Source organism: Hyaena hyaena, unplaced genomic scaffold (genome assembly GCF_003009895.1).
Source record: "Hyaena hyaena isolate Hyena2069 unplaced genomic scaffold, ASM300989v1 scaffold_101, whole genome shotgun sequence".
NCBI lineage: Eukaryota > Metazoa > Chordata > Mammalia > Carnivora > Hyaenidae > Hyaena > Hyaena hyaena.
The window spans coordinates 3,385,473-3,411,485 of record NW_024080733.1 but is presented as its reverse complement, the minus strand read 5'-3'; the positions used below and the strand labels follow the sequence as shown (position 1 = coordinate 3,411,485).

General features: G+C 39.2%; 1 protein-coding gene across 1 annotated transcript in view; it reads left to right on the top strand.

The window, feature by feature from the left end:
• BLVRA (biliverdin reductase A) overlaps nt 1–26,013 on the top strand; it is a 59,968-nt gene that overhangs the window by 28,855 nt on the left and 5,100 nt on the right. The window contains exons 3-7 of the mRNA XM_039235712.1: nt 2,083–2,204; nt 4,339–4,458; nt 5,887–5,984; nt 20,683–20,790; nt 22,679–22,850. Coding sequence (XP_039091643.1) covers nt 2,083–2,204; nt 4,339–4,458; nt 5,887–5,984; nt 20,683–20,790; nt 22,679–22,850 — 620 coding nt within the window. The remainder of the gene's footprint in view (nt 1–2,082; nt 2,205–4,338; nt 4,459–5,886; nt 5,985–20,682; nt 20,791–22,678; nt 22,851–26,013) is intronic.

Below are 26,013 nucleotides of genomic sequence, written 5' to 3'. Positions count from 1 at the left end.
CTTTGAAATTTCTGTAAGAGCAGGCTTTTTCCAAGATACATTCCCAGAGCCTCACATTTTTTGGAGTAAACCATATATGCAAAGGCCCTGAGGTGCAAATGACCTTGACATGTTCAAAGAGGAGGAAGAAAGCCAGTATGACAAGAGGGAGAGTGCTAGGTGATGAGCTAAGAGAGAGAGAGAGGCAGGGAACAGGTCATGAAGGCCTTTGTAGACCACAGCAAATGGTTTGGGTTTTATTCTGAGTATGATAAGTAGCCTATGGAGAATTGTAAGCTGGGGGGTGAGGAGGTGATAACATTATCTGATTGTGTTTAGTCTAAAGATTCTTGCTGTTTTATGAAGAATAGAACAGGGCAACAAGTAAAGCAGTTAAACAGTCCAAAGGATGAGATGATGGCTTGGATTAGGGGGTAGCAATGAAGATGGACAGAAGTCGATAGGCGGCTTATGGATGGATCTTGGCCATTTATTGATGAATTGGGTATGGAATGCGGGGCAGAGAAAAAAGGCTAGGATAACTCCCAAGTTTAAGGACCTGAGCAATTGAGTAGATGGTGATGGCATTACTGAGATGGAGAGTCTGAGGGAAATATACCATGGGTGAGGGTCTGGAGTAGAGAATAAAAAACTTTTCATGTTTTTGTTCCATGAACACCAAGGGGCAGAGGGGCTTTTTTTTTTTTTCATGTTAAAGTATTTTTTTTTTATTGAGACATAGTTGACACATAATACATTAGGATCAGATGTACAGCATAATGATTCAGGATTCTGTTCTTTTTTAAAGAACTTGGACTTAGGTATTTTTCTCTCTTTAGCTGGTGTCTAAGTTACTTTAGGCTGCTGTGATAAAGCAGTACCACAGACCAGATGGCTTATAAACAACAGAAATCTATTTCTTACAGTTCTGAGGGCTAGAAGTCCAGGATCAGGCTGTGAGGTCAGTTCTCGTGAGGGTGCTCTTCCAGACTGCAGATTGCTGGCACCTGGGTAGAGAGCAGCGAGAGGAAGCAAGGTCTTTTGTGACTCATAAGGGTACTAATCCCATGCATGAGGGCCCCTACCTAATCCGAATTACCTCCCAAAGGCCCTGTCTCCTAATACCCTTATATCAGGGGTTAGGGTTTCAACATAGGAGGACACAGTCAGTCAATAACAGGAAAATGAAGGACTTTAATCAGGGAAGGAACTTAGTTTTTATCTTAAGCAAGTGCTCTGGCAGGCCTATGGATGATACATGGAAAGGGTGAGATTAGGAGTGAGAGCAGTTGGTGATTTAGTGCGGCATCAGGTGGAGGCCAAGAAATCCTCGAACAACACTAGAGCAGTTTACCCAGGAAGGGGCAGAATCATTGGGAAATAGCGATACTCGGATATGTCAGGTGACAGGTGAATCCGAGCTGACATTCCCATTTCTGTCCTCAGAGGCATCCAGGGAGAACTGGGTGTAAGGGATGTGTACGTAATTTTTATCAGTTTGAATTCTATTAAGTGACTCTATAACTTTAAAGAATTGACGTGATTTTTCATTCTGATGCTATTTACACACAGCCCCTCGCAGTGTACCTGAGTAATAGGTAAGCTACCACAGGACGGTAGGAACAAAGTTGGTTGCAATGCAGACCGCATAGTATGGACTCTGTACAAGGTGATGGCTCGTGGTTTTCCCTGTGTCCTGTGTGCCAGCATCTCACTAAGCCACTGTGGCCTCGGAATGAGTCCCAGCTGTATCAGATTTGTATGTCCACTGGAGGAAGGATTCAGGGAGGTACAGCTTAAAGAGGAAAATCTCCTCTTCGGAAAGGTGGCCAAGTAGAGAACCAAATGTGAGGAGCCTTCTCCGTGGATGACACAGAACTCCCGTAGAAATAGGTCTTGGGTGGAGCTGACTTCTTTCCAAGCTCTCATTTCAGGGAGTGTCTTATTCCCCCCTTGTATCCTGCAGCTTCCGGTGTGTTCTGGGTTGGCTCCTTTCCTTCCTTGTCTAGACGCTGACCGGTCCTGCTCACATGTCTCTGTTTTGCTGCTCTCTCTAGATGCACGGACTATTTTTAAATCCTACCTTGGTTCCTTGTGTTTCAGCCTGAAAGAAAGTTCGGAGTGGTGGTGGTTGGTGTTGGCAGAGCCGGCTCAGTGCGGATCAGGGACTTGCGGAATCCACATGCTTCCTCGGCGTACCTGAACCTGATTGGCTTCGTGTCCAGGTGGCTGGCATTTGCCTCGTGCCTTGTAATTCATGGAAAGAGCAGTGAGAATGGATTAGGGCTTGGGACGTAGAGACTCTCCAGATCCAGGAGAGAGAAAGCCAGCTCTGAGGTCATTCCAGAGAGCTGTGCTCAGGGTCAGCCCCACAAGATCTCAAGTTCAGACTGCTCTGGGGGCTGGAGTGCTGGGCCTGCGGCTGGGATGTAAGCCTTGATGGGACTGTGAAGACAAAGGCAGAGAAGATGAGAGCAGGGCCTGGTAGTTACAGAAGGGGCACAGTGAACACATGGTGGATTAGCTAAAAGAAGGCGTTAGGTGTGCACCAGTTCATCATTATGTCAGTTCTCATGATGGCCATCCATGTGGTGGCTCTGGGTTTTATAAGCCTTACTAGCTATTTTTTTAAATGTTTTATTTATTTCTGAGAGAGAGAGACACACACACACAGCATGAGCAGGGGAGAGTCAGAGAGAGAGGGAGATACAGAATCTGAAGCAGGCCCCAGGCTCTGAGCTGTCAGCACAGAGCCCGGCGTGGGGCTCGAACCCACGAACCGTGAATCATGACCTGAGCCGAAGTCGGATGCTTAACTGACTGAGCCACCCAGGTGCCCCCCTTACCAGCTATTTGACACAGATACCATTTTCAACTCCACTTTACAGATAAAGAAACTGAGCCACAGAGAGATTAAGTAATTTGCCTATGGACACATAGCTGGAAAGTCTAAGACCTGGATTTGCATGCAGGTCTATTTGATTCCAAAGCCCTTCACCTAAGCAACATGTATTCTTTTCCCTTTGATAATTTTGAGCCTCGCTTTTCTTTAAGGTTTCATTTATCTCCTTTAACTCAGTCACAACCAAACTTCCACCATGTTTCTTCTTCCCTGACCCATATACGCTCAGCATCTTCCTCCACCACTTACCACTTCCTCATACACACCATTCACCGAACTAATACCAAATAATGTCATTTATGAGTGTCAATTGTGAACAAGATGTAGGCACTCTCCTGGCTGAGTAGAGGGAGTGGTAAGCAACTTAGGCACCTCCCTGTTTTCTAGTGCTTTAGAGAAATAAAATAAATAGAATGATTTAACTCCTGTGACGGTCCCTGCAGACATTTTTCATATCTTAATTCATGGGACCTACTTTCCTCAAGTTTACCGGTCTCAAACCTGGCTTTTCTTTTAAGGCTGTAAAGTGAACTTTGGGACACTAGAGAGACCTAGAAGTGCTAGCAGTCTGCCCTAGGACAATCTTCTCCTCTCAGGAAGATTGTAAGGGAGTTGTACACAAATGGGAGGTCAAAATTATTATTAGCCAACACTGTAACTCCCATTGCACCCTTAACTGAAGCTGGGTTGAACACAACACTGGGGTTCAAGGCCAAAGTGGGGCCTCTCCTTGTCCCATAAGCCCCAGTCCTCTGCTAGCTGGCTGCCATGACTGGTAGAGTGGAAACTCCTATGCTGCCCGAGTCAAGTGGGAAGATGGCCGGCTCATACCCCTGCTTTACACGCCTGCCATTCTCACACTGCTCCCCAGTCCCTGTGACCTACCTGCTGTGTTGTCACATCTTCCCCGGAAGCCTCCTCTGAAACCCTAAACTGGATGCTCTTTGCCTTCCTTGAAGGATCCACCTGTACCCACAACACAGCATTTCTCGTGTCAGTGTTGTGATGTTGCTACATCCATGCGTGTCTCCCTTCCTCTCTTAGACTGTGAGCGAAGTCTGGTGTAGTCAGTGTTTGGCCAAAGGCTTGGAGCTGGCTGTGATCATAGAGACCACTTCTCATGAGATCAAAAGAGATCAGTTGTTTTCATTTTAGAGATGAAATAATTCAAAGATGGCCACCTCATGTCGGCTGTTAGCAGTAGTGTTGGCACTCAGTGCCAGGTCTCTTGACTTAAACCCTGAGGCTGTTTTTCTCCATGTTGGAAAATGTCCTAGAAATGGGGCATAGGAAATTAATTTTTTATTTCCAAAAGCTAATTATCAGGGCATTGTTGGGAGGAGAGGAGAAGGATATATAAATATAAATATAAAAAATATATATAAATGTAAATGTGCTCATTTATTTATTTGATATTCTGTATACTTTTGGGTTGCATTTCTGTTATTCTTAAATAGACGAGAGCTCGGGAACATTGATGAAGTCCAGCAGATTTCTTTGGAAGATGCTCTTTCCAGCCCAGAGGTAGAGGTTGCTTATATCTGCAGTGAGAGCTCTAGCCACGAGGACTATATCAGGTGGGTTTTCAATGTAAGTAGTCCTTGCCTTGCACGGTAGTGCAGGAGTATAAAAATGGTGGGGCAAGCTGAAATCTTGCAGAGAAATCTTAATAATCAAAGGGGGAAATTACAGTGGGGCCATTGCCTTTAAAAATTGTCAAAACTCTTACTATTGGTTATAAAAGTATAAGAAAATGAAAACTATGTAAAACTAAAATTTATTTAGTATGCTGTTACAATAGAAACAAAGAATTAAAGAGTTTTCCTTGTTAAAAAACTAATTGACAGTGGTTTGAATAGTGCTGGTTTTTCTCAGGGTAGGACGTGGAGCCCACATCTTTTCTGTGCTTTGTCGTAATCCTTTCTAAGTCTGGACCAGCTTCCAACATTTTATCCTTTGTGCTTTTAACATTGTTAAATGTCTCCAAGAGTTCCCTTAATATGAGTTTTTTTTGCCAAGAGGTGAGGAAAGCAGTAGTGGTGGCATGGACATCATAGAGGGAGAGGGGTGACATGTTCCTCTGCCCCACCTGCGGATGCAAAGCTTAGCGCCCTTCAAGCGTTGGGTGGGGCTGAGCCTGGAAGGAGCCCCACCCAGGACCTGGTGGCCTCCCTGAGTCTCACTTCCTTTTCGGTACTTACCTTAAATTGCAGCTGCCACTGTGCTGTTCCCCTCCTTGTCACTCCAGCTCTAGTGTGGAAAGAAACACCTTTCATTGGTTCCCTTTAGCCCACTTTGGCACCAGAGTGTATTTCCTTAAAAAGGTAATTTTGTAATTTTCATCTTATTAATGTTTGTACCTTAGGAGTATCGAGACAATGAAATCAGACTTCTGAGCGTAGCGTTCTAGGTTCTTCAGTCAGACTTTCAGCTACTTTCGTGACTTTGTTTCCCTCTAGTCCCTGGAGTCCATTCTCCTGCCATGCTGAAATTCATACTGTTATGTAGATGGACAGATCTCCCACACCCAGGCTTCTGCATCAGCTGCCCCAAGTGAAATTCTCTCATCTTGCCTGTTGCACCTGGAAAATGCCTACTATTTCAAGACCCAATTCTGATGTAGTTACTGAAATCAGACTGCCTCGAGCAGAGCTGCTTTCATGGGTTTGGTAGTCTTTATTTATAGCTATCGTGATAATAGGCAATTCACATAGTAATGTCTTTTATTTCTCCTCCAGAGTAGCTGATAAATAGCGGCTAGCTGAAATCATGAGTAGGTGAATGGATGCATGTTCAAATTAATACATAACTAGAAAGTCATTCTCTTCTAGCACAGGAGAAATTAACAGGAAGTACAGTTCATCCTCCTTAGCCTCTGGCCCTGATTCTCATCTGTATCCCTGCATAACTCAGAGATGTATGTGTATTTATAACGTTCCATTCTCTATTATGCAGGGTATTTTAGTGAAGCTTACTTGAATATATTTTCTCTCTCTTTTTCAAAGGCAGTTCCTTAATGCTGGCAAGCATGTCCTTGTGGAATATCCAATGACACTATCTTGGGCAGCAGCTCAGGACCTGTGGAAGCTGGCTGAGCAGAAAGGTGACGTATATTCTGTCTGTCTAGAGCACAGACCCCCCTTTAAAATTTCTGCCTGTAAGGTGTCTTTGGTGCCATCTTCATGCCTTTCAAACTTAACTCTGTGTCAGATATGTTACTGGTTCTGTGGGCTTCCCACCCCCTAGCCATCCCCAAAATTATAGGCACACATACGGAGTGTGTGTGGAGCGCCAGCAGGGTGCAGGGATGGGTGGGAATTTGCACATTTTGTTGGAGACATATCAGCGTCTTTTACGCTAATGAAAAGTATGAATTAGCCTTGCCCTGTGCTAGAGTCATATTATTTTGGTATTGTTCATATGATACATTGCTGATGGAAAAATGCCCAAGTCAGAGTAATTGATTGTCTTATATGCATACTTTTTTATTAAAAAAATTGTTTTTAATGCTTATTTATTTTTGAAAGAGAGAGAGAGAGAGCATGAGTAGGGAAGGGGCAGAGGGGGTGGGGGGAAACAGAATCCGAAGCAGGCTCCAGGTTCCAAGCTGTCAGCACAGAGACTGAGGTGGGGCTTGAACCCGTTAGCAGCGAGATCATGACCTGAGCAAAGTCAGACGCTTAATCAGCTGAGCCACCCAGGTGCCCCTATTTTTTATTTTTTAATTAATTAATTTATTGTTTAATTTATGTCAAGGTTAGCATATAGCGCAACAATGATTTCAGGGCTAGATTCCTTAATGCCCCTTACCCATTAGCACCCCCACCCCCACAACCCCTTCAGCAACCCTCTGATTGTTCTCTGTATTTAAGATTCTCTTATGTTTTGTCCCCCTTCCTGTTTTTATATAAATTTGGCTTCCTTTCCCTTATATTAATTCTTTTAGCATTTTAAATTCCTCATATAAGTGAGGTCATATGATACTTGTCTTTCTCTGACTGATCAGTTTCACTTAGCATAATACCCTCCAGTTCCATCCACATAGTTGCAGATGGCAAGATTTCATTCTTTCTGATTGCCGAGTAATCCTCCATTGTGTGTATACACCACATCTTCTTTATCCATTCATCTGTCAGTGGACATTTAGGCTCTCTCCATTCTTTAGCTGTTGTCGATAGTGCTGCTATGAACATTGGGGTGCATGTGTCGTTTCGAAACAGCACACCTGTATCCCTTGGGTAGATACCTAGTAGTGCAATTTCTGGGTAATAGGGTAGTTCTGTTTTTAATTTTTTGAAGGAACCTGTACTGTTTTCCAGAGTGGCTGCACCAGTTTGCATTCCCACCAGAAGTACAAAAGAGACCCTCTTTCTTTTTTTTTTTTTTTATTTATTTCTAGGAGAGGAGGAGAGAGACAGCGTGAGCAGGGGAGGGTCAGAGAGAGAGGGAGTCACAGACTGAAACAGGCTCCAGGCTCTGAGCTGGCAGTCAGCACAGAGCCGGATGCGGGGCTCGAACCCACGAACCGCGAGATCCTGACCTAAGCGAAAGTCGGACGCTTAACCGACTAAGCCACCCAGGCGCCCCTGAAGAGACCCTCTTTCTCCGCATCCTCCCCAACACCTTGTCATTGCCTGAGTTGTTGATTTTAGCCATTCTGACAGGTGTGAGGTGATATCTCATTGTGGTTTTGATTTACATTTCCCTGATGATGAGTGATGTTGAGCATCTTTTCATGTGTCTGTTAGCCATCTGGATGTCTTATTTGGAGAAGTGTCTATTCATATCTTTTGCCCATTTCTTCACTGAATTATTCATTTTTTGAGTTTGATAAGTTCTTTATAGATTTTGGATACTAACCCTTTATCTCCTCATTTGCAATTATATGCATACTTTTGTAGTTTGTGTTGTTTCTCAAGAGGAGTATCTATCAAATATTTACTACATGCCAGGAACTTGGGAACTCGACTAAGCACTTCATATATTTTTGTTTGTTTGATTCTAGAAACCCTTGGAATTAGGTATTTTCTCTAGCTTATGTACAGGAATCCATGGCTCAGAGAAGTTAAGTAATTTGTGCCAGATCACAAAGCTAATAACATGACTACTAATTGGGAGACAGAGATTTGAATTCAGTCCTTTCCAGCTCTGAAGTCTACATTCATTCCTCTAAGCCATACTGCCTTCTAGAGATTTTTGTTTTTACAGTACCTGCACAAGTCCCTCTATGGAGGCAACAAAAATTAACTAGACTGTTTTGTGATTAAGGAATCGAGTTAAATAAAGTTTAAATTAAAAACTCTGTTTCAACATTTGCTATTGAAAATCTTGAATATATGAGCCAAGTATGGTGAACAATTACATGAAAATCACCAAAGAAAGCACCTTGTGCTTATCACCAGTGTAAACTGAGAAGACTTTATTGAAACTCTTATAGCACTCTGTAGCACTGGGATGTGCTGCTGAAGGACAGAGCCCATCTTTCCCCTCTAGAAGTTATAGCAGCTAAGCACTGCCTAGAACTTAGCAGACCTTCAGGAGACGTTTGTTGAATGAGAAGATAGATAATTAATTGCTGTGAGTGAGAGGAACTTTAAGGACATCACCTTTGTGTATTATTTTCTTGTAGCACAGATGTCCATGGACAAAGAACAAGATACCGAAGTATACACCATAGAGTTCTTGCTAATTGCAAAGGAGAAAAAAAATGTATGTTTACAGTGAAGAGCTCTATCATTATCATCCTAACCAAATGATTGCTAATATGGGTCAGTCTGACATCACACACCATCTGATGTGATGTACATAGCATCAATCGTATAATTGAGATTTACAGGAAATGCAAGGATAAAAGAGCAAACTAAATGACACTGTGAAAAATCAAGCAAACTAGAATGTGGAACATGCTATGAAATCACAGGCTAAATCTCTTTAGAAAGATAATGTCCTGCACATAATGACTTTCCTCCAAACTGTAAATATAGAAAGGAGGGGAAAAGAGTACATTTTACACTGGAGAAACCAAACACTACCTCAGCTAGTTGATCAAAACTAAAATCAACAGTGATAACTCATGATAATAGGATGTACCCTTGATATGATATATGATATGATATGATATGATATGATATGATATGATATGATATGATGGGAATTGCCCATTACCTCTGTAGTTTTCCCCCCCTAAACATAACCTAAATACAATCATGAGAATAGCATCAGAAAAATCCCAGTTGAGAGGCATTCTACAAAATCTGGCCAATACTCTTCAGAACTGTCAAGGTCATTAAAAAACATGGGAAGTTTAAGAAACTTTCTAACCCAAGAGGAGCCTAAGGAGACATGATAACTAAATGCGATGTGGTATCCGGAAACAGAAAAAGCACATTAGGCAAAAACTAAGGAAATCTCAATAAAATATGGACTTTAGCTAATTAAAACAAACTTAGTTTTTAAAAAACTAAGGATCAGTGTTATAGTAGAGCCTTGGTATTACCTCCAGATAAGCAAGCAGAATCTGGGTGGATATGTATGGATCATTAATGGCTTTTAAAAAGAAAAAGGTAGGGGCGCCTGGGTGGCTTAGTTGGTTAAGCGTCCGACTTTCGCTTAGGTCATGATCTCACGGTTCGTGGGTTCGAGCCCCGCGTCGGGCTCTGTGCTGACTGCCAGCTCAGAGCCTGGAGCCTCTTTTGGTCTGTGACTCCCTCTCTCTCTGACTCTCCCCTGCTCACGCTGTCTCTCTCTCTCCTAGAAATAAATAAAACATAAAAAAATTTTAAAAAAAATTAAAAAATAAAAAAAAATAAAAAGGAAAAGGTTCTTAGCAATGAAACTGACCTTTTTTCCTCTGGGCAAGTAGTTGTAACTCATATTAGAACATTAAGCAGTTTTTACACAATACTTACTATGTGTTAGATACCGTGCTTGACAGTAGGGATAACAAAAAGATGACGCTTGCTTTAGAGGAGCACACATTGCCATATGTTCACAATTAATTACATTAATCTGCTGAACGGGAGTTGAAAATGTAACTATAGCATTTACATTGTAGTCCAGGAAGTAATAACTTTATTCAACTTGGCACACCTAAATGCAGCATCGTTTTGGATGGCAAAAGTTAAGGATAGTTTGGGAGTAATGTCAGCAAGATGGTGGAATAGAAAGCACCAGGACCTCATTCTGCCATGGAGACACGGACTTAAGAACAACATATAGATCAGATTGCCTTTGTGAGAATTCCAGAAACCATTTAAGTGGTTGCAGTCCCCCAGACATACACAAAGCCAAGAAGAGCTGCTTTGAAGCGGGTAAGAAAGTTCATTGCATTTGCCCCCCTTCACCCTTTCCCCTCCCTGGCACAGCATGGTGTGATCCCAAGTCTTAGCTTCTCCCTTGAGGGAAAAGAGAAGAGTGAAACCTGTGCCCAGTGTTCTGGTTTTTCAAGGGCGGCTTGAGGGACTGGTTTCTCTGTCTCCTGACTTAGAGTGCTGAATGAAACAGTAGTTTACTTTACATGTGAGATTAGAGGCTGCCAAGAACAAAGCAAGCACTGGAGAGACTGCAGTACTGCGTAAAGAAATCAGGGTGAGCAACAGATTATAGGGTTTTGAGAACAGGGGCAAACCTCTTTCACTTGGAAATTACACACATAGTCCCAGAGAAGATACATCCCCAGAAAAGATTTGAGGGGCTTGCTGAATTGCTGGCCTGTCTGATTGGAGAAGGTCTTTCCTTGTACAAAGTCAGTCTGTAAAGACTGGGAGAAGTGGCTGTTTCTCTAAATATTCAAATCTCAACAAATGATCACAAGGCATAAAAAGAAACAAAACATTGGCCTCTCAAAGGAACAAAATTAATCTCTAGAAACTGATCTTAAAGAAATAGAGACCTATGAATTACCTGACAAAGAATTCAAAACAACTCTAGAAGATGCTCAGTCAGCTAAAAGAGGACACAGACAAGTAAATAAAATCAGAAAAACAGTGCATGAACAAAATGAATGTATCAACAGAGAGCTGTAAACCGTGAAAAAGAATTAAAAAAATTCTAGGGAATTGGTATACTTGAAGATGGTTCATTTGAAAAAAAAAAAAAAAAAACAAAAAAAAAAAAAAAAAAAAAAAGAAAAGTGAAAAAGCTTAAGGGATTTAAGCTTAAGTATACCATCAAACGGATCAATATATGTATTATGCAAGTTCCAGAAGGGAGCAGTGAGCTTATTTGAAATAATCATGGCTGAAAACTTCCCAAATTTGAGGAAGGAAATGGAGTGCAAATTGAAGACACTTCATCAAGTCCAACTGGAATAATTCCAGAGATCCACACCAAGACACATTATAATCACACTGTCAAGATTATAAAGGCAGAATCTTGAAAAAAGCAAGAGAAAAGTTACTTCTCCTATATAAAGGAGCTTCTATAAGATTATCAGCAGAATTCTTAGCAACCTTGTAGGCCAGAGGGAGTCAGATGATGTATTCAATTTGTTGAAAGAAATACAACTGCCAACCAAGAATACTGTATTCATCAAAACTGCCCTTCAAAAATTAAGGCAAAATTAAGACTTTTCTGGAAAAACAGCAGCTGAGGGAGTTAATCACTACAAGACTTTACAAAAAATGCTAAAGGGAGTCTTTAAACTGAAGCAAAAGGATGTTAAACAGCAAAAAATCATATGAAAATAAAAAGTACTCTAGTAAAGACAAATATAGAATCCTGTAGTGTTTTGTTGGTTCATAAATCGTTAAAAAATATTTAATATTTATTTATTTCTGGGAGAGAGACAGAGTGTGAGCAGGGGAGGGGCAGAGAGAGAGCGAGACACAGAATCTGAAGCAGGCTCCAGGCTTCGAGCTGTCAGCGCAGAGCCTATGTGGGGCTCAAATTTATGGACCATGAGATCATGACCTGCGCCGAAGTTGGGCACTTAACTGACTCAGCCACCCAGGCACCCTAATCATTTTTAATTCTAATATAAAATTGAAAAGACAGAGCATGAGAAATAACTGAATCTATGTTAATGGATATACATTATAAATAGATGTAATTTGTGATATGAGTAAAATAAAGTAGGTTGGAAATGTAAAGGAATAAAATTTTTGTATGTAGTTGAAGTTAAGTTTTTATTAGTTTAAATTAGATTACTATAATTAGAAGTCTTATGTAACCCCCATGGTAACCACGTGAAAATATGTGTAGAAGATGTGCAAAAGAAAATGAGAAAGGAAGCAAAACATGTCGCCACACACACAAAAAGTCAACAAAACACAAAAGAAGGCAGGAAGAGAGGAAAAGAAGGACAAAATACTGCAAGAATTTATAAACAACAGTAAAAAAAATGGCAGCAGTGAGGTTGTTGTTTTTTTTTTTTTCCTATCAGTGATTACTTCACATGTAAATGGTGAAACTCCCTAGTCAAAAGACTTAGTTTGGCTCAGTGGATTAAAACAAAACAAAACCAAGATCCAGCTATATACTATCTACAAGAGACTTCAGATCTAAAGACATATGTGTACTAAAAGTGAAAGGATGGAAAAAGATACTCCATGTAAATGGTAACCAAATGAGCAAGAATTCATAACTTTTATCAAACAAAATGGGCTTTAAGTCAAAAAGTGTCATAAGAGATGAAGGACATTATATAATGATAAAAGGGTCAGTTTACCTAACATTAGAGCTCCCAAATATATGAAGCAAACATTGTTGAAGGGACTCAATAATAGTAGGAGACTTTAATACTCCACTTTGAGTAATGGATAGGAAAACCAACCTGAAGGTCAGTATATGAAACAGGACTTAACACCAACTGAACAGACATATACAGAACACTTAATCCAGTAATAGCAGAATATGCATTATTCTCAAGCACACATAGATCATTCTCCAGGATAGACCATATGTAGGCCAAAATAAGTCTTAACAAATTTAAAAAGATTGAAATCATGCTAAGTATCTTTTCAGAACACATTGGAATGGAACTAGAAATCAACAGCAGAAGAAAAACTTTCAAATACATTAAACAGTATACTGTTAGTCAATGGATGAAGGAAAAAATCACAAGGGTGATTAGAAATGTCTTGAGAAAATCAAAGTGACAATACCAAAATTTATGGCATATAGGAAAAACAGTACAAAGAAGGACATTGATGCTGGTAAACACAGTAAACAAGAAGAAAGATCTCAAGTCAACAACCTAACTTTACACCTCAAGGAACTAGAAGACTGAACTAAATCAAAAGTTAGCAGAAGAAAGGGAAAATAATAAAGATTAGAATAGTAACAAATTAAATAAATAAATAGAAAAACTATAAAAAAATTCAGAGAAACTAAACTAACAATTGATTTTTGAAAAGATTTAAAAACACTGACAAACCCTTAGCTAGATCAACTAGGAAAAGAAGAGTCAAACTCGGAAGTGTAAGAGAGACATTATGACATGCCACAGAAATAAATGTATTACAAGAGACAACTGTGAAGAAGTATATTCCAGCAATTGGATAATGTAGAATAAGTGGATAAGTTCCTAAAAACAGACAAAATACCACTGAATCATACAGTCTGTATATACTTGTAACTATTAAGAAGGCTGAAACAGTAACCTCCTAACTAGAAAAGCCCAGGACCAGATGGTTTTACTGGAGAATACTACCAAACATTTATAGAAGTAACAACAATTCTACTCAAAACTTTCCAAAAAGTTAAAGAGGAAAGAACGCTTCCAGACTTATATTAAGACAGTGTTGCCCTGATACCAAAGCCAGACAGAGTTAACTACAAGAAGAGTACAGAACAATGTACCTGGTTTCTACAGATGCAGAAATTCTCAACAAAATGCCAGCAGCCTGATTCAGCAGGAAAAGATTATTCAGCAGGACCAAGTGGGATTTATTCTTGGGATGCAAGAATTGGGTCAACACATGAAAATAATGAATGTAATACACCACATTAAAAGAATGAAGAGCAAAACTGCATGATTATCTCAATTGTTCAGAGAAAGCATTTGACCAAAACAGCCTTTATTAATGAAAACACTCAACAAACTAAGAATAAATAGAAGGAAACTACCTCATGATAATAAAAACTATATATGACAAACTACAAAACATTGCTGAAAGATATTGAGGTGACTGCTTCAAATACATAGATACCAATGCAAAAGCCATCAGAAATAGGAAAAAAAACCAAGCATGACATTATCAGGAATAAATAATTATTCAGGAATAATTTTCTAATAACTGGTGGAAAAGAAGTAGAAACCTACAAGTTACCTGAAAATTCTAAATAATTATTTGAAGGAAGCTCAGCATGATTCAAGAAAACAATAAACAAACTCAGGACAACAATGCATGAACAAAATGAGGAATCATAAGAAATAGGGGCACCTGGGTGGCTCCGTCAGTGGAGCGTCTGACTTTGGCTCAGGTCATGATCTCATGGTTTGTGAGTTTGAGCTGTGCATCAGGCTCTGTGCTGACAGCTCAGAGCCTAGAGCCTTCTTCGGATTCTGTGTCTCCCTCCCTCTCTGCTCATGCTCTGTCTCTCTGTCTCTCTCTCAAAAGTAAATAAACATTAAAAAAATTTTTTTAATAAAAAAAGAATAAATACATTTTGGAGCTTAAGAATATAATTGAATGAAATGAAAAATTCAGTAGAGAGCTTCAACAACAGGCTCAATCAGGTAGAAGAAATAATCTATGAATGTGAAGACAGGTCACAATATTATCAAATCAATGGGAAAAAATTTTTAATTGAAAAAGAATGAAGAAAGTGTATGTGAATTATAGGACAACATCAGTTGAAACAATATTCACGTTATGGGAGTCCGAGAATGAGAAAGGAGACTAAAAGGAAGAGAAAACTTGAAGAAACATTAAAGAAATAATGGCTAAAAACTTTCCAGAACTAGGGAGAGTTATGGTCATCCAAGAACATGAAGCTCAAGTGTCCCCAAAATGATTTAATCCAAAGATTAAAAGCAGCAAGAGAAAAAAGACTAACCACCTACAAGGGAATCCTGACAAGGCTGTCAGCAGACTTCCAGCAGAAGGCCCAACAGGCCTTCCATGTGCTCAGAGAAAAACACAATCAACCAAGAATACTTCAGAACTGCCAACCACAAATTTTAGAAATGAAGGAGAAATAATAGTCTTTCCCAAACAAATAAAAGCTGGGGTAGTTTATCATCATTAGACCTTCCTTACAAGAAATGCTAAAGGGAGTTCTTCAAGCTGAAATGAAAGGATGCTAATTAGTAACATGAAAATGTATGAAAGTATAAAATTCAATGATAAAGGTAAATATATAGTTAAATTCAAAGTACTCTAAATACTGTAATAGTGAACTCTAGCACATAGATTAAAAGACCTGTCAATGATGTAAATGACTTAAATTCTCCACTAAAAGACATAGGGGGCTCAATGAAATTTTTATTTATTTATTTATTTTTAAATATTTTTATTTATTTCTAGGAGAGAGAGACAGCGTGAGCAGGGGAGGATCAGAGATAGAGGGAGTCACAGACTCTGAAACAGTCTCCAGGCTCTGAGCTGGCAGTCAGCACAGAGCCCGACGCAGGGCCCGAACCGACGAACCGCGAGATCATGACCTGAGCGAAAGTCGGACGCTTAACCGACTAAGCCACCCAGGCGCCCCTCAATGAAATTTTTAAAAAAATAGTCCAAGTATATGGTGCTTATAAGAGCACTCATAGCCCAAAACTAAAGGGATGGGAAAATAGTCTATGCAAATAGAAACCAAAAGCAGTTGGAGTAGCTACACTTATATTAGACAAAATAGACTTTAAGTGAAAAGCTGCAGCAAGAGATAAAGAAGGTCATTACATAATGATAAAGGAATCAATTCATTGAGAGTTTGTACAATTGTAAATTTATAGGCACCCAATAGGGGCACCTGGGTGGCTCAGTTGGTTGAGTGTCAGACTTCAGCTCTGGTCATGATCTAACAGTTGATGAGTTTGAGCCCTGCGTCAGGCTCTGCTGACAGCTCAGAGCCTGGATCCTGCTTTGGATTCTGTATCTCCCTCTCTCTATGGCCCTCCCACACTCATGTTCTATCTCTCTCTGTCTCAAAAATAAATTTAAACATTGAAAAAATATAGGCACCTGATATTGGAACACCTAGATATATTAAACAGTTTATAGATCTGAAGACAAAAATAGACAGCAATGCAATAGTGAAGGATTTCAGTGTCCTGCTTTCAACAATGGATAAATCATCCATATAGAAATATAATATGGAAATAATGGACTTGAACTATACTTAGACCAAATGGACCTAATAGACATATACACAATACAGAGCATTCCAGCCAACAATAACAATATACATTCTTCTCAAGAATGGAACATGGAACATTCTTCAGGATAGATTATATGTTAGGTTACAAACAAGTCTTAAAAAATTTAATAAGAGTGAAATTTTATCAAGTATTGTCTTTTCTGACCATATGGTATGATGTAAAAGTGAATAATAGGAAAGCTGGAAAATTCACAAATATGTTAACAGCACACCTATGAAAAAAAAAAGCTGGGCCAAAAGAAGAAATTGAAAGGGAAATTAAAAATCTCAAGATGAATGAAAATGGAAACAAACATACCAAAAATTATTGCATCTAGCAAAAACATTTCTAAAAGGGAGATTTATAGTGATAAATACTTATATTAAGAAAAGAGAAAGGTCTCAAGCAACCCAACTTTGTATTTCAAGGAAGTAGAAAATGAACAAAGCAAAAGAAAATAATAAAAATTAGAGCAGAAATAAATGAAATAGACTCTAGAAAGATGATAGAAAAGATAAACTGAGTTGGTTTTTTGAGTAGAAAAACAAAATTGACAAACACTTAGCTGCACTTACCAGGGAAAAAGAGATGATTGGAATTAAAAGAATCATAAATGAGGGAGGAGACAATATAACTGATACCACAGAAATACAAAGGACCGTACAAGACTACTAGGAACAATTTTATGCCAAAAAATTAGATAACTTAGAAGAAATGGATAGATGCATAGAAACATGTAATTCACCGTGATTCAATCATGAAGTAATAGAAAAATGGAAGAGACCAATAATGAGGAAGGAGATTAGATGATGATGATGATAAGTCCCAATGTATAAATGTCCAGGATGAGATGTTTCACAGGTGAATTCTACCAAACATTTAAAAAATTGTTACCAATCCTTCTCAAACTCTTCTAGAATATTGAAGAGGAAAGAACTTTTCCTAACTCATTTTACAAGGTCAGCATTACCAAAATACCATGATCCAAGACAAGAATGTTAAGAGAAGAGAAAATTACAGGCCAATACCATGATAGACATAGATGCAAAAATCACCAAAATACTACTGCCAAATTCTAGAACACATTATGAGGATCATACACCAAGATTTAATGATACTCATCACTGGTGTGCAAGCATCATTCAGCGTACATAAATCATTGATATAATGAAGAATAAATATATCATCTCAGTACATACAGAAAATGGATTTGACAAAATTGAACATTCTTTTATGATAAAAAAATATCTGAACAAATTAGGCTTTAGTTGGAATGTTTCTCAACATAGTAAAATATTGAAAAGCCCACAGCTAACCTCATACTTCGTGGTGAAACACAGAAAACTTATCCTCTAAGATCAGGAACAAGACAGGATGCCTACTCTTACCACTGTGTTCTGTTTAACATAGTACTGGAAGTCATAGAGCAATTAGGCAAGACGGAGAAATAAAAGGCATCCAAATCAAAAAGGAAAGAGCAAATTGTCTCTTTAGATGACATGGTCTTACATGCAGAATACCCTAAAGACTCTACCGAAATCTGTTAGAACTAATAAATTAAGTAAAGTTGCAGGATACAAAACCAGCATGCAGAAATCATCTGTGTTTCTATACACCAACAAATTATCTGAAAGAGAAATTAAGAAAGCAATCCCATTTATAGTACCGTTAAGAACAATAAAATACTTAGGAATAAATTTAACCAAGGAGGTAAAAGACCTGTGCACTGCAAACTGCAAGACATTGATGAAAGGCATTGATGAAGATCCAGCAATTGCACTACTAGGTATTTACCCAAAGAATACAAAAAATATTAATTCCTTGGGATACATGCACCCCAGTGTTTATAGCAGCTTTATCTACAGTAGCCAAATGGAAACAACCCAATGTATACACACACACACACACACACACACACACACACACACACACACTAGAATATTACTCAGCCATAGAAAAGAATGAAATCTTGCGAAAAAAGGACATGTATGGAACTAAAGAGGACTATTGCAAGTGAAATAAGTCAGAAAAAGGCAAATACCATATAATTCCACTCATATGTGGAATTTAAGAAACAAATGATCATGGGGGGAGAAAGAGAAAGAGGCAAACCAAGCACACACTCTTAGCTATAGAGAGCAAACTAATGGTTACCAGAGGGGAAGAGGGTGGGGGGAATGGGTTAAATTGGTAATGAGGATTCAGGAGTGTACTTGTAATTTAAGTGTTGAATCACTAAATTGCACACCTGAAAGTAACATTATACTGTATGTTAACTAAAATTTAAATAAAAACTTTTTTGAAAAAGAGATTGAAGAAGACACAGCTCATTGGAAAGATACTTAATATTCTTAGATTGGAAGGATAGATACTGTTAAAAAAAAAGTTTATACTATGCAAGGCAATCTATAGATCCAGTACAATTCCTAGAAAAAGTCCAATGGCTTTTTTTTGTTTGTTTACAGAAATAGTAAAACCATTCTGAAATTTGTGTGGAACCATAAGAGACTCCAAATACCAAAAGCAGTCTTGAGAATGAAGAATAAATCTGGAAGCATCACACTTCCTGATTACAATCTATGATACAAAGGTATAGGAATCAAAACAGTGTGGTACTGGCATAAAATCAAGCATATAGACCAGTGGAACAGAATAGAGAATTCAGACATAAACTCATGCATATGTGGTTAACTAATTTTTGACAAGGGCACCAAGAACATATAGTGAGGAAAATGATAGTCTCTTCAATCAGTGGCGTTAGGAAAGCTGGATATGCACATGTAAAACAATGAAACTGGACTCCTCTCTTACACCAGTCACAAAAATTATCTTGAAATGTATCAAAGACAAATGAAATCATAAGAAAAAGAGACTTATCTGATGTTGTAAAACTCCTGAAAGAAAACAGGGGGGGAAAATTCTTGACTTTGGTCTTAGCAGTGTTGGCTTGGATAAGACACCAACTTCACAGGCAACGAAAGCTAAAATAAACATAAACACATAAAAATAAACACATCAAACTAAAGAGCTTCTAGGCAGTAAAGGAAACATTCAATAAACTGAAATTTTATAGAATTTCCCAACCTAGAGAATGGGAAAAAACATTTACAAGATATATATGTCATAAGGGGCTAATATCTAAAACATAAAGAACTTGCACAGCTAATAGTGGAAAAGCTAACAATCCAATTAGAAAATTGGCAGAAGAATTTAAGAGACCCATTTCCAAAGAAGATATACAACACGTATGTCAACAGTTGTATGAAGAGGAGCTCACAATCACTAATCATCAGGCACACCAAAACCAAAGTGAGATATCACCTCACACCTATTACGATAGCTGTTTTCAAAAACTGAGGTAACAGCCGTTGATAAGGATGTGAGGAGAAGGCAACTCTGATGTACTCTTGGTTAGAATGTAAATTGACATAGCCAAAATGGAAAACAGTTTCCAAGACATGGGAACAACCCAAATGCCCATCAACAGATGAATGTTAAAAAAGTATGGTACGCATACAAACTGGAATATTATTTAGCAATGGGAAAGGAGGCCATCCTGCCATCTGCAACAACACGAATAGACCTTGAGCACATTATGCTAAGTGAGATAAGTCAGAGAAAGACAGGTACTATATGATTATCACTAATTTGTGGGATCTAGAAGGTCAAACCTATTTAAAAAAAAAAAATAGCCAGTGAAATGGTGATTACCACCAGGATATACAGTGTGTGAGGGGTAAGATTCATAATGTTTAAGGGCACAAGCCTGTAACAAGTAGTAAATAAGCCATAGAGATCTAAAACTAAATAAATAAAAATAAAAGGGAAATACTGAACAAAACATACTTGAACAAAAGAGCTTTTTGTGCTTTAAGTTTGTCCTAAGTTTTGCTTTGTTTTGTGTACCTGGAGAGGTTGTTGTATGGGAGGAACATATATGAAAAAAAAATAGGCATGTGGGATTAGTTGGAAATAAAGAGCTATTGAAGAGGGGGAATAGTTCTGGCATTTTATGAAGCTTTTAGGGCAAACAATTTTAACAGCTTTTTTTTACAATCCAAAACTTTAGTTATGAATATTATTTATCCTCCCTCCGACCTGGGTAATTTGAAAAAGTCACTTGGTTCTTCCAGTTTTTTGAAATAAAGAGTCTAACTTCAGCTCCTCTCCAGTCCCCAAAATTCCTTTTCTTCTTGTTTCTTCGATTTTTATGCTGCACTGCCCCATTCTGGCTAGAAGTTAACGCTCAGCTCAGATACTTCCTTGATCTCATCTTGCCTTTCGGGCAGGTGGATACCATGTTGCTTTCTTAGATTTTCATTTGTGTTTTAAGCTGAGAACTGGCATCCCCTTCAGGTGGAGTGTGTAAGGGCATAGTGGTGCCCCAGGTGGTCCTGCGGTCCTTCTGTACTGGCAGAAGACAGACCTGGCCTCTGGGATGCACATCTCTGCACAACTGATGATGACGACTCCCTTTTCACTCCCTTTTTTGTCATGACAGGGAAGGTCTTGCACGAGGAGCATGTCGAACTCTTGATGGAGGAGTTTGCATTTCTGAAAAAAGAAGTGGTGGGGAAAGACCTACTGAAAGGGTCTCTTCTCTTTACAGGTCAGTTTGAGGCGGGATCACAGGTCATGTGTAACCAGTGAAGCCAGAAAGCTAACTGGGTTCTTTCCTACTTCTCTAGGATGTTAATTTGGATTCATTTTTGCTAAAGACTGACTGAAGGCCAATTTAATGTAATCTTCCCATGCTTCCACAAACAATAAAAATATCTATGTTTCTTCTTTCCTCAAATGAGATTTAAGTGCTTGGTGGACCTGAAAGCATGTTAGAAATCTTAAGCTTACAAATGCTTCTGTCCCAACCTCTTAGGTAGAATTTTCCTCATTAAATCTTAACAAATTGGAGACTTTTTTTCCACAGGAGGTTGAAAATGGATTCAGACAGGTTCTTAGATAGGAAAATATTTATATTCTCTTTGCAGAGCAAACAGGATATGCATAGCCCCTTTCTTTCTCCAACACGTTACAAGGACATTGGCAGTCCCCAGAATATTTGGCCTGCTTGATTATTTACTTTATGTCGGTCATTATTTGAGTAGCTCCATTAGCGATAGGAAATGAGCATCCTGGAGCCTCCTGTTCTTTGGATGGACTCCTTATCTGGCTACACCCTAGAGTATTTGGACCACCTTTCCCGAGGGCTTTCCTTATAGAAGCAAAACCCTGACATGGTCAGGCATTGCTAAGTGGTAAAACCATTTATCTCCTCATAAATTTCCAGACAAGAGCAGTAGAACCTCATTTCAGAATCCATCTACATCTTTTAAAATAATAATAGAGTTGTTGTAACAGTAAGAGCCATGAATCTGTACAAGGAACTGTCCCGTGTATGTGACATGTATTAATTAGTTCATGTTAATTCATATACGATAATCCTATAAAGTGGGTATTTATACCCCCATTATACAGGGAGTAAAGGAAGCTCCGAGAGGTGAGTAGCTTCGCAAAGTTGTCAAAAGACGGCTTGTGGCAGAGCCTCTGACTTCATGGCTCAAATGTTTGATGACTGCTCTGTCCTCTCCGAAGCCAAGAACAGACAGTAACGAGCTGAGAGGGAGAAACCTTTCTTTATTGTAAGTTTGATATTTAGGTCCTAATGACTTCAAATCATGTTGTCTATGACACTTATAATTTTTTTGCTTTTATTTATAACTTGTTCTCTTTTTTAAAACATAGTCATAATATGAATTCCTTTCAAGTCAACAAATTTATATGGAATTAGTTTATAAACAATATAGCAGGTTATGTCGCTTTTACATTTCTGTTATGTTTAAAATTGGGGCTTGGAACAGTTGGGAGCAATATCTTGACCCCACATATTTCTCACACATATTCTTTTGAGTGTACTTTTGTGTAGGAGATTATGAAGAGTAAGGAAACACTTGACACTGTATCAATTTTTTTATATTGACATAGTTTATAGGTATTGCTGTTTTTTTCATAGCTATCATGGTGACTTCACTCTATTATCATTTACACAGTTAGTTATATGGTATTCATAGGAATATAGGCTTGGGGGGCTAAAATACCTTGATTCTTTTTCTTTTATAAGACTTCTTTAAATCACTAACTGAAGAGGGTATATATGTGTAAGTATATACATATATATATATGTTTACTGTATGTAACCATATGTGCCTATTAGAAGCCTAAAATACTTTTATTATCGTGTGGGCTAGATGGACTACTGTTTCCAATAAAATGTTTTATTTTCCTAAGAAAATTGAATCAGATAAGCAAGAAAAACAAATGCTTTTATGAAGTTTTCATTCAGGCACCTAAATATTAGTAGCCATCTTGCATACCGTGCTGTAAGGCAAGGTTGCTGTGTCCTGAGGACCTAGCCACACCCCCGTGCCCACATGCTCCCTCTGCTCTCCAGCTCTCAGTCATTAGTTCCCAGTTCCCATGGTATTTGTGATTCCCTACAGCTGGCCCATTGGAAGAAGAGCGGTTTGGCTTCCCCGCATTCAGTGGCATTTCTCGCCTGACCTGGCTGGTCTCCCTCTTTGGGGAACTTTCTCTTATATCTGCCACTTTGGAAGAGCGAAAGGAAGATCAACATATGAAAATGACTGTGTGCTTGGAGACCGAGAACAAACGGTAGGTTGTGAGAAACCGTGAGGAGGAAACTTGAGGACATCGTCATGTGTTCACAGAGGTGAATCTGGACAGAGCCCGGAGGGCCTCGCCCCCAGCCCCTACTCCAGAGGGGCTCTCTGCTTCAGTATACACAGTAGGTGCAGGATTTCACTTATGTTGCCTGATTTCATCCTCACAGCAGCCTTGGAAGGCAAGTGAGCAAACATGATCCCCTTTGCCAGAAAGTACATGGAGGCTTTAGAATTTGAGCAGGGTGGGGCGCCTGGATGGCTCAGTCGGATAAGTGTCCAACTTCGGCTCAGGTCATGATCTCGTGATTCGTGGGTTTGAGCCCCGCGTCGGGCTCTGTGCTGCCAGCTCAGAGCCTGGAGCCTGTTTCAGATTCTGTGTCTCCCTTTCTCTCTGACCCTCCCCTGCTCACACACGCTCTCGCGCTCTCGCTCTCTCTCTCTCTCTCAGAAATAAATTAAAAAAAAAAAAAAATTGGAGCAGATTGCCTCAGCCAAAGCCACACAAGTGAGCAAGATCAGATAAAGTAACAGAAATCCAGTTTACCCCTGAGACCTGAATGGTTTCCAACATTTTATTATGAATGTGTCAGACATATGATGAAGTTGGAAGAAGTTTGCAGTGAACACCCATACAACTACTACCTAGACCTTGTCATCGACTTTTCACCTTGCTTGCTTATCACGTGTCCAAATATCCATCCCTCAGTGTGACTACAATTTAAGGCTCTGCTTCTTAGCTTTATCTTATACTCTCATACTGTTGCCAAAGTGTCTGATTCTTTGTTTTTTATACCAAATCTTTTAAAACAAAAGCATATTCATGATTTTCCTCGAAAATCACTGATTTTACAGAGCACTTGGGCTCTGTAAAATACTTAAAGTAGCAAGTGTTCTGGAGTGTTTCTATTTGTGTTTCCAGGTAGTGGGGCTCTTGGTAGTAAAAGAAACAGACCATTGAGTATTTACAAAAAGAGAAAAATATTTGGGTTTATCTTTGTCCATTTTGAGGAGTTTCCTCTTTGCTGGGGCAAGGTAGAGGTCACTGGTGAAGGTAAAGCATGCAGCGCTTGGAAGTGCTGCTTTGGAGTAATAGCACTAGCAGACTGTGGCTCTGACATCGTAAGCGTTAGAACTGCAGCTACGGTCCGACTGGCCGCACACACAGGTGCCGTCCCCTGTAGCTCATGGTGCTTCCGGAGCACAGAACTTGGAGAGGTCAGGTCATGCGTCTCAGAGGAAAAGGTGCTTTGCTCAGTCTTGACAGGAAATAAGATGTGAGGGAAGTGGAGACTAACTCATTATTGCAAAGAGGGGGCAGGCATAAGATGAAGGGTTGGGACAGATGGCAAACAACATATTATAAGTTGTTCATTCCATATAATACTTTATACTTCATAGATTGTACTTTACTGTCACACCACCACCATAGCGTAGGCAAAGCTGTATATTTACTATTCATGTCCACTGATTAGTACATTGAAGCGAAGGAAACATCCTTGACATTTGGCATTTCCTCAGACTTTAAAACTCCATGTTCTATGGAAGGATGCGAGAAATTTTCTTAGGTAGATCAGAATCTTTGGAATATCTCAAATTTCTTTTTCTCTCTCTTTTTTAAAAAATATTTGTTTATTTTATTTTATTTGAGAAAGAGAGAGGGAGAGAGAGTGCAAGCAGGGTACAGGGGCAGAGGGAGAGAAAGAGGCTCCCAAGCAGGCTCCACACTCTGCATGGAGCCTGATGGGGGGCTCGATCTGACAACTTTGGGATCATGACCTGAGCCGAAATCAAGAGTCAGATGTTCAACTGATTGAGTCACCCAGGTGCTCCTATCTCAAATTTATTTGTATCCAGTGTTAAAGCAGTGAATAAATAGCATTAGTGTTCATCTTTGTTATCACATTCTGGAATGTTGTAAAGCCTGTACGGTGTACTTTTAAAATTAACCAAGGGCTGAAACTAATACAATATTAAATGTCACCTACCTCAGTTAATTAAAACAAAACCAGCCGTGGAAATTAATTTTTTAGAAGTGAGACCAGCTTTTTGATGATAAGAGTTTGTAATGATTTATTTTTAAAATTTTGAGTCATAATCAAAAATTTGTAAATGATAGATTGAACACCTTCGTTTTACTAGTTTACTAATTTACTGTCTCTTCAACTCTTTGACCTGAGTATGAATTTTTTATGTATGGGCTATCATTGATTTATACATGAATCATTTTATCATTTTATTGACTTTCAGAATAGAAGACTTGGTGAACTGCAGCTCTTCAAAGCAAATGAGTCCCTGCTTGGTTTATATTCCCCTTAGTTTAGTGTCCTCTGTGGCAGAGAAAGGCCATCTTATCCTATAAATGCAGTCATGGCTTCTGACTGCACTTGGGAAGAATACTTGGGGTCTGTGGGCTTCTTTTCTCTCTCTCCCCCCAAAGCTTGGCTTAGTCTGCAGGCTTGAGTTTCAGCTTTCAGCTATAAGTAGATGTCTTTCTAGGGCTGTTAATTGCACATTAGGAGCCTCTGCCAGTTGTGTTCAGACACAATTTTTTAAGTTATAGCTACCTTCAAACAATACAGCAGAATAGAGTAGAGCCATAGCCGGGAATGGGGAGGAGGCTGGAGGGGGCGGGGAGAGCGCATGATTGTGAAAGGTCACAATGAAAGGATAGCCAGACAGGGGTCATTACTTGAATTCCTGTTGTGGAAGTAGAGCGCATGATTGTGAAAGGTCACAATGAAAGGATAGCCAGACAGGGGTCATTACTTGAATTCCTGTTGTGGAAGTGCTAGTGTTAGCGAATGTTTATTGAGTGCTTACTACGTGCCAGGCATAGGCCTAGTCCTTTAACAATGATTTTCTCATAGAATCTTTATACCAACTCTCTGAAGTGGGAATTATTACCATCACCTGGGAAACTGAGGCTCAGTGCTGTTAAGCTTGCCAAAGGCACAGAACTAAGTGATTATGTGAGAATCACACTTAGGCAGCTTGTCTCCTGTCCCCAGATTGTGATACCTTCTCCCCAAAAATGCATGGGAAGGGCACAAGAAAGGAATGTCCTAGAAAACACACCAGGTCTCATCTTTCCCTTATTGCAGCCTTCACCTGCCAGTGACGTAGGTGTCATTGTCTTAGAGCCCAAGGTCATC